At 51.1% G+C, this 13,169-nt stretch overlaps 4 protein-coding genes across 4 annotated transcripts; 1 reads left to right on the forward strand and 3 right to left on the reverse strand.

Moving 5' to 3' along the window:
* Window positions 1-708: 708 nt before the first annotated feature.
* Window positions 709-4,097, reverse strand: K460DRAFT_199736 (uncharacterized protein). The gene is made up of 3 exons (XM_040927180.1): window positions 3,488-4,097; window positions 2,415-3,434; window positions 709-2,359 (listed from the first exon to the last, which is right to left on the reverse strand). The coding sequence occupies exons 1-3, from the start codon at window positions 3,860-3,862 to the stop codon at window positions 959-961; spliced, it is 2,796 nt and encodes a 931-aa protein (XP_040783725.1). The 5' UTR covers window positions 3,863-4,097; the 3' UTR covers window positions 709-958.
* A 1,569-nt stretch (window positions 4,098-5,666) lies between these two features.
* Window positions 5,667-7,588, forward strand: K460DRAFT_371154 (uncharacterized protein). Its single transcript, XM_040934295.1, has 3 exons — window positions 5,667-5,993; window positions 6,152-6,538; window positions 6,593-7,588. Exons 1-3 carry the CDS (start codon window positions 5,953-5,955, stop codon window positions 7,362-7,364), a joined length of 1,200 nt encoding a protein of 399 aa, XP_040783726.1. The 5' UTR covers window positions 5,667-5,952; the 3' UTR covers window positions 7,365-7,588.
* A 964-nt stretch (window positions 7,589-8,552) lies between these two features.
* On the reverse strand, window positions 8,553-9,820 carry K460DRAFT_399007 (adenylyl-sulfate kinase). Its single transcript, XM_040936219.1, has 3 exons — window positions 9,681-9,820; window positions 9,375-9,627; window positions 8,553-9,251 (listed from the first exon to the last, which is right to left on the reverse strand). Exons 1-3 carry the CDS (start codon window positions 9,686-9,688, stop codon window positions 8,889-8,891), a joined length of 624 nt encoding a protein of 207 aa, XP_040783727.1. The 5' UTR covers window positions 9,689-9,820; the 3' UTR covers window positions 8,553-8,888.
* Window positions 9,821-12,103: 2,283 nt separating this feature from the next.
* Window positions 12,104-12,996, reverse strand: K460DRAFT_199854 (uncharacterized protein). The gene has a single exon (XM_040927181.1). The coding sequence runs from the start codon at window positions 12,817-12,819 to the stop codon at window positions 12,370-12,372; it is 450 nt and encodes a 149-aa protein (XP_040783728.1). The 5' UTR covers window positions 12,820-12,996; the 3' UTR covers window positions 12,104-12,369.
* Window positions 12,997-13,169: the final 173 nt, after the last annotated feature.

A 13,169-nucleotide genomic window follows, 5' to 3' on the forward strand; every position in this document is an offset into this window, starting at 1 on the left:
TCAGTGAAGCACTACGATGTAAGAATGATGGAAAATACTGGAAGGTGGATGTCCGATCTGGTCTGGTCCGGAAAAGGCGGCGTCTTATCTTACTGCTATCGTGGGCCTCTTCAACTTCTCAAATGTATCATATTTGCCTACATACTATATTTTCCTAGAGCTGGAATACCTTTCCAAAACGATACAATACACTGCGATATTGATTGTACTCCATCTACCACTGTGGGAGGAAGTTGATGCACAGCCTAATATCGTAATTATTATCACGTGTGAAGGAATCACGCTGCTATCATTCTTTCCGTTTCAAAGTTCTCTGCGTTGCTCACGGAGACGATCGACCGTTGAGATGATTCACGTGCGATAGATGCCCGTGAAGGTAGGCACCGACACGCAAGTGGGATCAAATTACTGGTAGCAACGCGCAGTTCGTTCACGGAAGTCGGCGCATACAAAATCATGCAAGCACGAATTGACGAGGATAGTTAATGAACAAGGGCGATCAAAGTTAACAGATAGGGAAAAGTGGTATTATCCTAAAAAAACAGATTACAAGGAACCTACAGGTTGGCATAGTGAAACAGCACAAGGACCTCCCACACCGCGAGCTTGAGCTCATCCCTTCAGTCTTTTAATCTCCATTCCTTGTCAACTTCCACCCTCGCCCGGGGCTCCCGTAAGTCCTCGAGCGCATGCTTCTCACTCTCCTCTCTACTTCTGCTTCCTCCTCTGGATATGAAACGGCCGTCGAATGACACAAAAGACCCGATGGGGGTTCATAATCGTCCCGGTAAATAAAAAAAGAAAGAGAAAGAAAGGGAGATAACAGGAGTACTCAAGGATAGTAAGAAGGCAAACAAAGCCTACAACACCGACGCCAAAAAATAAAGGGAAAGGGCATCAATGCTAGTCGTTCTCGGTCGCTAATGATGAACAAATGAAGAAGGGGTTATGCAAAAGCTTAGTGAGCATGTCGGACAGCCTGGCCCGGTCGTTGCAGCGGAGTCGCGTACTTGGAAACAGGTACCATGTCGGCATGCAGATCGTTGTTGCCGTCAACATCGTCTTCATCCTCCAAGATACGAGTAGGAACGTCAGGGATGTCGTGCGACCGGTGCTGGAGGCTCGACCTATCTGGCGTTGTCGAGGCGCTGGCCATCGACATGGACGTGCTCGACCTATGGCTTAGATCGGGGGTGGGAGGAATGCTTGAACCGCGTCCTGGGCGGAGCATGTCATCGTCGCCATACTCGCTACCAATTGTCGACTGTGCGCGTCCACCTGCGGACGACATCTGGCCAAGGCTACTGCGGCGGTCGCTGTGGTTGTCGCCGTCCTCGGTGTCCGCGCGCTGGGCCAGCTGGAGACCCTCAACCGCAGCAGCGCACTGCTCGGAGATGTTGCGGATGATGTACGCGATAGCATCGGTCTTGTCGCGAAGCACTCGGTCAGCAACGTCGACCATGGACTGATTTGAGAAGCGCTTCGAGTTACGCGCTGGGCTGTTGTATAGGCGCTGCTCCATGTCTGGTGTCACATCCTCACCTTCAAGATGCTTGCCATCAACGGTGCTTGCTCTTGAATCGTTGCGGTTGTTAATACCAGCTACGCCACGGATGGTACCGACCTCCGACTTGTCCTTCGCCGACACATCGATATCAGCATCAGCATCCTGGAACTCCTCCTCCTCTTCAGGAACATCTTCGAAGCCAGCCTCAATGTAGGTCGACATGTCGTCCTGGTTTAGCGACTTGACAATGTGCTCCATATGGTGGGTCTGGCCCTCAATGAGTGCACGGAGATGAAGCACAACCCGTTGAGCCTCGTCGCGCTGGCGAAGGATGGCGCCATTGGTATGTTGAAGAGCAGACATCTCCTTCTTGTTCCTCTTCCTCTCGCGCTCGAGCTCCTCGGCGATTTCTTGCTGGAGAACAAGTGCCTCCAAAGCATCATCGCGCTGCTTCTCAGTACCCGAAAGGCGGATAGTGAGTCGTGCAGCATCGTCCTTTTGTTGATCAATGAGGCTGCTAAGGCGTCGGTTCTCACGCTTGTGGTTCTCGATCTTGACCTTGAGCTCCTGGGTTTCCTTCGTGAGTTGTTCAGCAAAAGCCTGGAACTTGAGGAATTGCTGCTTCCAGCTCTCAAGCTCCTCGACCAAGAAGTTGTTGCGCTTGCTGACTTTGGAAAGCTCGGTATCCATACGGCCCTTGAGATTGATGAAGTCTTGCCAAGCCTCCTGGGCGTCCCGAGAGTATTGGTTGCGCTCGCGTACAATCTCGTTGAGGTGACGCATGGAGACCTTTGTCATCAGTGGCTTCTTGACGGAGCCGCCAAAGATAGCCTTTACGCCAGTGTTCCGGCCCTGTCATACGTTGTTAGCTTTGAATATTGGGGAAATTGCGCGGCTGAGTACGTACGAGCTTCTCGCACACGTGATCCATGACCGTCATAACTGCATCCTGTGTCCACCAATCTGGATCCTGGATACTTTCTACCTCACCACGCATCACGATGATTTGACCCGCGGGAATTAGCTTGCCGCCACCATAGGCCGATCGCAAGTGTTGTGGAACACCAGTTGGTGCCACCTCACCATTGAGGGCTTGGGTGAGACGGGTGATCATCTTGGTCCTCTGCCCAGCAGTAAGAGCGGTTGGCGGGCTCGAAGTCAACACAAAGTTTCGGTCCAAATCGACGACGAGCGCATCTGTTGGGGCTGTAAAGAGGGATCGGCACTCCGACGTTACACCAAGTATGTACGGACCCGGCTCCTGTACTAGATCCTTGACATGACGCGCATGAACAACGGGTACATACAGACCGCTCCATTCGTACACCCTTACGCAGTATCGTATGGTTTCGGCTGCAATGGTGAGCATTGCAGGGTAATGGCTGGTAAAGATGATTCGTCGTGTAGGCGACACGGCAGCCTCGATCACCCCAACAATGTTAGGGATGGAGAGACATGTGAAGAGTGGCCACATGGCAAAATTCTGGAATCCAGTTGGCGAAGACGGGAACTGGTAGCACAACGCGTAGTCCTTCATGTCGATTCGAACCAAATCGTTTAATCGGGGAGCGGGGAAACTCAGAATGCGAGACACCTCCTCAGCATGGAAGAGGTTCGTAGCCTTGTTCCAGTGTATCCACATGCCGCGGAGGTAGTCACCGAGAAGGTTGTACAAGGGGTAGCGGGAAAGAAAGCTCAAGCAGTAAGGGATCCAGTATGTCTCCTCGGGGTTGTCGAAGAAGTCTGGCTCAATCCGCTTGCGCAAGTCGCGGATCGTCTCAGCCCGCTTCTCATCAGCGCGAGACCAGACGCGCAACGCGATTCCGTAGAGAGTGTGAGATGAGTCCTGTTGTAGAACGAAAGAATGATGGACGCAGTGGGGCTGACTCCTGCCAGTACAGATTTCGACATCGTGAGGAAAGCAAGCCTGCGCAGTTCCGTTAGATTTTGCACCTGAATGACTGGAAGAAGGAGACGTACTCGCATAGCAGCATGGAGAGATCTCGCGATATCGTTATCCTGCTCCAGTCTCGGGCTGCTTCCCAAGATTTCTGGAAGCCAAAAAGTTCCCACTGCACCCTTCATGTGTCCAATCTTGCCCTGAGCGGGCGCGGGTGCCTTCATCCATTGCGAGGGCTCACGGCCAACACCACACACCATGTACGCATGTGTCAACGTTTTTGGGCTTCTTGCGCCCTGCTTGACGTTCAATGTAGAAGGGAGAGGCTGCGTGATTCGCGAGTGGAGAGAAGAAGTCCGGCTAGGAATGATTAGGCTGTGGTCGGTATTGTCCCTGTTGTCCCTGGTGGGAGGTCGCTCGCCAGTGCGAGGACGCAGGCTCAAGGAAGGTGCCATTGCGAATGAGTGTCGGTGCTATCGGGTCGGGCGTCCGGGTATTGAGTTTGGTACGATCGCGGATAGATCCAGGTATTATCGGGGCTCTTATGATAGCAAGTAGAGCATGTGTGGGGATGTAAAGGAATCCAAAGGGCAAGCCTCAAGAACCAGCGCAAGACAAAAGTACTGCAACGTACTCCGTCAACTGAGGGCTCTGAGATGGCCTTGCTGCGGGTATGCAGTGAGAAAAATGGTCCAGCAAGGGGAAATCATGAGGAGCGCGGCGCCTGGCGTCTTTTGGGGAGCCATGCCGCACTGAAGCTTGGGCTGGAGCTTGGGGAGTAGACGACCCGACACGCTAGCATGGGTAGCAGGACATAAGTGTCGGTTCAGGAAATGAGGACATGATCCTTGCCAATCCGGTGGTGCAACAGGGTCCGTTTCCCAGCACGGAACACATAGCCGTCAGGGGCTCACTCAAGCCATCAAGCGCGATGGGCGTTCGCCTGTCCGAGCAAGTAACGTGCTGGTTCGTTCTCCTCCCGAGGGAATATAGGACCATGGCGGCGGGAAGTGCAATCAAAAGCAAACATAAGACCTCCCGAAACCACTGGTAGATGTTACTTTGTTATAATGCATCACCCCCCCACACTGTATTGTCATGGTTGGAGCTGTTCATGTCATGTTCCAACTCCCAGCAGCCGTAGCTCTGGCACCACGACTCAATCCATCAGAGCGTGCAGCGGCAAGAGCAAAGGAGTCCCCGCTGGTGGCAATAGCGCGCGGAGTGGTCTTATGCTGATAACCGCTTTGGGCTGGCCTTTGAATCATTCGTAGGCCTTGTGCACGATGCAAGCCCGTCTGCAGCGTGCATCCTCACAGCAACGTGCATGAGGTGTGCATCCCGCTCAGTGCGCAGCCCGTCCGCGAATTAGAAAGCTTGGAAATTGGCGAGGATACCCCTGAGAATTCTCGATCATCGACCGTGCATACAGTAGAGGCGTGTTTGATCCTCTGGTGCTTTGCCTGCAGCTTCGTCTTCAACTGGATCCAGAGAGTGGTTCGTCAACAGTATCCCAACGCCCTTGATAACTGTCGTCTAACCGTTTCGCTCACCTACAGTAGCTTCATTCACGTGGGGCCGATCGCTACCGGAATCTTTGTTCGTTAAACATGGGCAGAACGCTGCGATGCACGGTAGAGCTGAAACACCGGGCTTTAATGCATTTTAGAAGGATCGGAGAGCTTCGCCCAGGGCCGTGCGGATAGGAGGAGCTTCATTGCCACCTCCAAGAACGACTAGAACACTGGATAATGTCCCTCAGCAGCAGGCGACTTCGTATTGCTACTCTTGTGTTTGACCACTACTTGGGTGAAGCCGGGAGCTCACGAGTGTAAGGGGGGGTATTCCAGCTTGCCAGTTGCCAGTGCGAGGGCGGACATGATCGCGGTCGAAGCAGCTGTTTCGACATTAGTCGATACTATAGAACCTGCTGTATAGTAGTATATCGTAGGTATTCAACTGTCTTTCACGGCATTCGTATTACCCGCACAAAATGTCTGAATCATGGTCGAGCTTCGCGAGCAGCTACGGCTAATTGGCTAGTCGCCCTTTGCTCGCCGAAAGTCTGCGGACGACCTAGCTAACCTCGCCCGCATCAACACACTCCGCTCAACTACGGTGTACTAGTTGCAGCATCGGCTGATCATCATTGCATTGGTACCGCTATCAAACCCTTCTGGTCGGACTCCACAGATCATAGTTTGACGCTGCTAGAACTTGTGGTGGCGGATTTTAGACCAACCGCGTAGCAATACTGGGGGAGTCTAAAGTTCCGACGCCAGCCACATCGCGAGCTACGAAACTTTTCAGAAGCCGCCAAGCCTGAGCTGCTTCTCTCGAACACTATTCACCGGCGCTAGATCCACTCCACACGTGCCGCCGCTTAGAATTTGAGTGCCTTTCTCTGCACCGGAGAAGCCGTATCGCATGACGCGATCGCAATCAATAACGCATATCGAGAACCATTCCTTCCAGATCTGGCGACGTCCGGGAGACGTTTGATGCGATATCACGCGACTCACATCCACCAACTCGAATAGGCAATATGTCAGACTCGACGCTCTTGAGCGGCCTTTGTAGCATTTGGTAGGTCTCTACAAGTCACCATCGTCAACACTGTTGTTCTATGGAAATGTTCCACTACAGTCGGCGATCAACACACTACTGCCACATGGCTCTCGCACAGCATTCAAACAACGCCCTAAAAGGCTGAGACATGACGGGCGTCTGCTGACATATGCCAGCAACATCAACACATCCAAATATCGCTGTCCTGGTTGTGCCGCTCGCACATGCTCGCTACCATGCTACAAACGTCATCAGCAGTGGGCGCAATGCTCAGGACAGCGCGATCCAACAAAGTTCGTCAAGAAGTCGCAACTCGTGACGCCAGCCGGTATCGACCATGACTTCAACTTTCTCACTGGCATAGAACGGAATCTCGAGAAAGCGGAGAGGACCGTGAGTGCCACAGGTATTGGCGCAGCATCCGACTATCAACCAAAGTCAAAAAGCCAGCAAGGCGGAACTCAGTATGCTCGGCTCGAAGCTGCTGCGGGCGTAAAGATCATCAGAGCGCCTAAAGGCTTGAGTAGGCAAAAGGAGAACAAGTCTCATCCATCGAGTACAAAGTAAGGCGGCCGTCAGCATGCTCACGTAAGTTGCTGTAGCTGATTAGCGAGTAGGAAGTCCAAAAACAACGTCGTCTGGACGGTTGAGTGGATTGATCATGCAAAGAGGCGGGTGCTCACCGAGACGTCATCGACATATTCAATAACAAATGCGGTCCCCTTTGATCAACATAAAGGCAAGAAGAGAAAGCTAGACGCTGAAGTCTCTCTGACCACAAACTCAACGCGACTCCAAGATGTCACGACTACTCCAACGAATCAGAACAAGCCGCTCAAGCCGCTCGAGCTCCCTCTCGACGTCGACACACAAAAGTCAAAGCGACTCTCTTCCGGACGAAGAACCGCTTCTGTCACTGAAAGAGAAGTATGCGAAACCACCCAAGGAGAGATCCAACTGGCAGAACCGCACAATCCAAACCCTTGCGATGATGGGTCAAGCTCCCTTCCCATTGATGATGGGCAGCATCGGTTGTTACTGTTGAAGCCACGCAACAGTTCGAGCCGCCACGTCCTTATCCCCCTTGACCCACAACATACGCTCGCACAATGTTTACACGGCCGCACAGTCCTCGAGTTCCCGACTATCTACGCTTTTCCTAGTGCAATGCAACAATTATCAGACGAGTTTATGCTTGAAGAAGAGTATCTTAGACAGGAGGGAGAAGAGCAGAAAGAGTTCGATGAGCTGTTAAGGGAACTTGATCCTGAGATATTACGGAGATTGAGAGAGGAGCGACCGCATACTGAAAGGGCGAGAGAAGAAGAGGTGGATAGTCAGAAGATACTTGATGTACTGAAACAGGATCTTGGAGCGGCAGGGCTCTGATAGAGGAGCAGTCTTTGCTTTACGCCTTGTTGCACGCCGAACGGTCATTCAATATCAATGTATTTTCATTGTCGCGAGCTCACATCTTCACCATAATAGGTATTATCCCACTCACTTAAGAGCGCTATTATATTCGGCCCTCCTCAATATAGTCAACGAAGCCACCATGACAAGGGTCCAGCGAGCCGTTGATCCTTTCGGACCTTCTCATCCATATCCTTTCCCATTAGCAATTTTACATCACGTCGGCTACCGGTGCCCGTTCTTTCCTTTGCAGCTATGCCCGCTGTCAGCGTTTCACATTTTACCGTTCTGTTCACATACATCATGCGGAGCGCTCCAGCTGGTCACTGTCACTGCCGACCCGTCCCAGCCCCACTTTGTTGCCCCTCCCTAACCCCAGCATCACAACCAACCCTAGTTCATCCGCGCCCACGATAACAAGGCTCTCCTAGTCCGATGATGCTTCAAAGCGAGCCATTCATGGTTCAATCAAAAGTTTTAAGGCATTCACTCTTCGCTGGACTTTCCACAATCAGTAGTGTCCTACGTCGCTCCTCTTTTCCCCACTCCACTCCACTCCACTAATTCCCTTGCGTTCTTTACACGCGTTCGTTGACTCGTTGATGGCGTTTTAGGACAGGGAATAATCTCGATCCTAGCTCGCGGACATTGAGATCTTAGTGCAATTTCTGTTTTGAGTAAGACGGCGGCGATATATAACGTGATATTTGGCCGTGCTCAGCTCTAGATGTCGATGTTGGCATCGCTACTGCCGCTTCCCTGTGCCGATTCTAGGCCGTATAGTCGGCAAATACAGTTCCATCGTCCGTTATAATGGAGTGGTGTGAAGAATGCTGTCTACAAAGCTAGTGGTCACCTGGCAGAGCCTGAAACTCGGAACATTAAATGATGTGTCGCTATAGCGATGCATGTGTATATGTGTGTTCGGTCTCTCACTTATACGGCAAATTCTCCGGTTTCGGAAGTGTATTTTGGTACGCGGGACCTACGCTGTGAGGTTACATTCAATGCTAAGAACCCATGGAGATGGTCATAATACAGGGTGTCTGGTGTGACTAGTCTAATTCTTGACGGCTCACTGTTGGCCGTGTTGGTATATTTGCTTGGTGATGAAAATCGACATATAGTCCTCTTTTATAACGAAATCGCTCGAGCGACGTTTCACGGATGTGTCTAGACATGTCGATCTACCTCGGGCCTCCTGTTGGCTTTTTTTTTTCATTATCAAGGAGCATGAACGTTGGCATCAATGTAGAACCGTTCAGCCAAACTGACGACTTGAGGTATGGTAGTGAAAGCTCAGTTTAGTAGCTGTGAGTCCTCTGAACTCGAATGCAAATATCAATCCAAGCGGTTGTGATTGACATGTTTCAATCCAATAGACTCCGAGTTAATGACGTGCGTCTCGTTGATAGTCGATGCGTAATTCATTCATAGTATACCCAACTTTGAGCTACATTATAAATCCACAGTCTTCCGTGTCATGCTCCCTTGATCAACTCACTTCTGCTGATCAAGCAGTCCCTTACTCTGCAGATATTCTACAATCTCCCTAACGCTGTCCTCTACACTCTTCAGGTCACTCCTGATGTGAATCTCAGCGTTCTCGGGCGCCTCATATGGTGCGCTAATTCCCGTAAATTCGGGAATCTTGCCCTCTCTTGCTTTCTTGTACAACCCCTTGGGATCACGCGCCTCAGCAACTTCCAACGGCAGGTCGACGAAGACCTCGACGAAGGCGAGCGGCTCGTCGGAACCAGTGGTGACGGCGTGTAGATCGCGGGCGGTTTTGCGATCAGCCTTGTACGGGGAGATGAAGGATGTTATGGCGATGGTGGAGGAGTCGGCGAAGAGCTTTGCGACCTATCAATGCAGCCAATATTAGCTACGCTGTTCTGTCTTCGAGGGTTATTCGAGGCTGGGCATGCATATTGCGTGCTTGCGCCGCGCAATTGCACATCCCAGCATTCGTCAGTGTAAACGCACCTCCGCTATCCGCCGAATGTTCTCATTTCGGTCCTTCTCTGTGAATCCCAAGTCCTTGTTGAGGCCGAAGCGCACATTGTCGCCATCGAGACGGTAAGCGGCGAAACCGAGATGCAGAAGGTGCTGCTCGAGGGCGGTTGCAATTGTCGATTTGCCAGATGCAGAAAGACCGGTGAACCAGATCGTGAAGCCCTTCTGCTTGCGAGATGTGTTGCGCTCTGCGCGGGAGAGAGATGGGTGCCAGGTGATGTTGCTGGAGGGGAGTGTTAGTGATGTTTGGTGGTCGCGGGGTATGGCGGGGCTCACGTTGCCATTTTGATAACGTTTGATGTGGAAGTCGCGACTGTAGGATTAAATCGTGCAGGAAGCCGAAAGTGAGTCTGGACGAAAGAATTGAAGGTTTGCACAGCGAGAAAATAGTCCCTTTACACGTCAAACCACGGGCGACCGGCCGAAAATTCACGCCGCAATGGGAGATCTCTAGAACATCGAAATCTTTTAGCGCGAATGACGTGCTGCTACCTGAAGCAAACCGTCATACTACTTTACACCACATAAGAGGGTTTTCAAAGCGCCTACGCCCTAGTTGAGCCATCGCTGGTTCTGTGAAACTACTTTAAGTGAGGAGATTTGTGATTATATTAATTCTTCTTGGATAGGCTCTTGAGACGATCGCCAACCATGGTTCTAAACCGCATCATCGTTCTCTTATGGTACTAAATATCGATTTTCTGATGAGTCTGATGCGAGGTTCAATTGTATCTGCCCAATAGTTTAGTTCAAGTATGACTGTTCAGAGGAGTCATACTTTACACTACAGTAATATTACTTCAACCGTTTGCAATCCTTCAAACGTCAGTAGTTACACAGCAGCAAACCCCAGAAGCACCTTCCTAACCAATGTTCGAGATAGTGTTTATACATCTTGTCACCAAGCTAACTGTGGGTTGATCGGCTACCTGCATTACCTCCATAGTAGGTAAGAAATAGTCACATGTATCCGTGTCTAGACGAACATATATTTCGTTTGGTCTAGAAGAAGGCCATCTGCAACTGTCCGAAAACCAAAATCCTGGACTGGAGCCTGACGAAGACAATGCTACGTAACTAGTTGGACATAGTTGGCAGCAAACCCACAATGAACATCCGGAGGTAAGATGTGAGAGGAGTACCAAACGAGTAGGAGCTGAGCCCATGTTTTGTGGTTTGTCCCTAATTGATTACTGTTTGGGTGTTGCCAACGAAATGTCTAGTCAGTGTTATCATGATCTAAGACAATTCAATCCAACTATGCTCCATTGTAGACTTCTGACTGGCACTGAAGTGAAGGAAGAAAGAAGTGTTTTGAGACGAAGGAGTTACTCAACAGTCTAATAACTAAAATTTAACAGGCGACTGTCGTTCGAATTTGCCGTAACTGCAGATGATAGCTACGCCGGTTCGCCGATGGTTTACCGTGTAGCAATCGTGTTTGATGATCGATCCTGCACATGCAATGGCCTCAAACATCGGTCAATTCTCGACTCGCTGTTGGGCTAATGCACGCTATAAGTTCATCTTGTTCTGGAAAAGGGTCGTGTACTTCGAGACCAGCGAGCACTGTGAGCGTAGCGTTGTTTTGGCTGTTCTGATATGGTATATGGCAAATTGCCTGGACGCCTTGAGTGTGTAGATGCTCATGTTGCCATGATCCACCCATCATTATACACAGCTGCAACGCAGTGCCCCCGGCAGAACCAATTGTCCGGTTTGAATGCTTCAGTGAGACACATATTGCCTGTCGCCTCGATTCGTCACCGTATCGAGATAACCGACTGCTTCTGCAAGTATTAGGCGAAGCTTTACTGATACGCGGTTGCGGTTGATTGACAGCCAAAAATGTTTCAAAGGTGACAAACGACTTGAATGGCGTCAAATGAAGCCTGGCACCAGAGGGTGTAGTTCAGACAGCGGCGAGTGGCTTGACTCGCTGTCTGGCCATGCGAGGAACAATAAGGTTTACTGTTTTGCCCACTTTGGGCTAGGTGTCAAGTTTTGCAAGCTGTCTTTGCAAGAGAACTGTCGTTTGGCCCCGGCCAGCAGGAATAGAAGGTGCAAAGATACAAGATGCTACGCAAAGACCCCAGAATGTCACGCGGCGTTCCCCGCAATTCATGGCATGCTCGATGTGGGCGACAAGATTGTAGAGTGATCTGGGCTCGATTTCGCCATACGTGGAGAGGTAGATTGCCCGGATAAATAAAGGCCTGGAGATCTCTTCCAATTTTTCGAGTTGCTGAGACGTGGGCTGGGGTCAGCACACCAAGTAATCGTGGCTTGCGAAATGTGCGTAAGACGTTTGGGACATTCGGTAGGTCTAGACTCTGTAGCGAGAATGGGCACTTTCCTGCGTATATCGAAAGTTGTGATAGAAACATGAGCTAAGTTACTGATATAGCTTCCGTATCCTAACCAAATTGTTAATTGATCTCGCGGTTGTTTGGTGTCAACTTACGCGCTGTCTGGAGGAGCCATGACTTGGTAGCGGTTTGCAACCAACTCAAAATGCTTGATCTGAGCCATGGTTGGATATGTGGAGATGATAGATGAGTACCAGCTGATGTTGTGCATGCCGGCCCTTCCCGCTTCGCCTTTTTGAGTGTAGCGGGCTATAACAGGCGTGTGCTATCACTTAAGGGTGTCGTCAGTAGCCTCTCGCATAAAATGACTCCACTACAATGATGCTTCGAATCTACCGCTTGATGTACGTGCCGAGGGACGGAGGGGTATTCACGAAGAAATGTTGGAAATGGCGAAAAGGTAGCTTGCGGCGAAGGCCGTCTCTGGTAGGCTTATAGGTGTCTCGAGTGGTATTTGCCGTCTCTGAAGGTGAGGCAGAATAAGGCAGGAACACTGTATTGACTTGGTGGGGACCATGATGTTCCACGAGTAAGTAGTATGTGTGGGGATCTCAAATGCTTCGATGTGATAATGCAAAACCCCTCTCAACCTACCGCTATCGCGCGATAGTAAGTGGCGATTCGAAAATGCGTTTTAGATCATAGGAGCCAATGACCGAAATCATGGTTGTTGTGCATTGCGAGCCACGCGCTGTAGTGCCGCATAAAGCAAAGCTGGAATGCGGCAGTTGCTGGCCACGTGCGTCCGACTGCAGTGGGCGTACCAGACACGGGCAACCTGGGAATGGCTCCAGGCTACGCGGCTCAGAAGACCCCAATCGGTAGTCTATGTCTGTCTGAAGCTCATACCAAAGCAATGTAACAGAAAAGGGGCCGCGCGCCACAAGCCCGTAGCGTGCCGTAGGAACCGCCAGGAACAGCAATGGTCCAAGATAGCGAAGATCTCTTGAGTGAAGCGTAGCTTCATGCAGCGGAACAGGGTCAACGCGTTTAGGTTCAGTCGGAGTGGAGAGGGCCTTGCAGCATATGCCCCTCTCTCTAGGCATGGTTTGAGCAATTGAGCGGCTGGCTGCAGCGTTCGTCACCTTGGCGGCTCACTGGCGAGATGAGCGGTGCTGAAACACGCCATCAAATCGTACTACTGTAACCTTCAGCTCCAGCTCTCGTGTCGTGGGCAGACGGATACTTGAACTGTAAAAGATAGGAGAAGGGACCATCTCGAGGCTCCTACCCAGGAATACCACCAGCTCCAGAGGCGCTGCCAATGAAGCCGACAGGCCCGCCCGTCCGACGGTCGATCGTCGGCGGGCGACCCTACTGTGCATTGTGCAATGAGGCTTGCCAGGTGGTAGTCGAGGGGGATCCTGACAGAACAGGGCGCGTGAGAGGGAAAGGG

Source organism: Cucurbitaria berberidis (assembly GCF_010015615.1).
Source record: "Cucurbitaria berberidis CBS 394.84 unplaced genomic scaffold K460scaffold_6, whole genome shotgun sequence".
Classification (NCBI taxonomy): domain Eukaryota; kingdom Fungi; phylum Ascomycota; class Dothideomycetes; order Pleosporales; family Cucurbitariaceae; genus Cucurbitaria; species Cucurbitaria berberidis.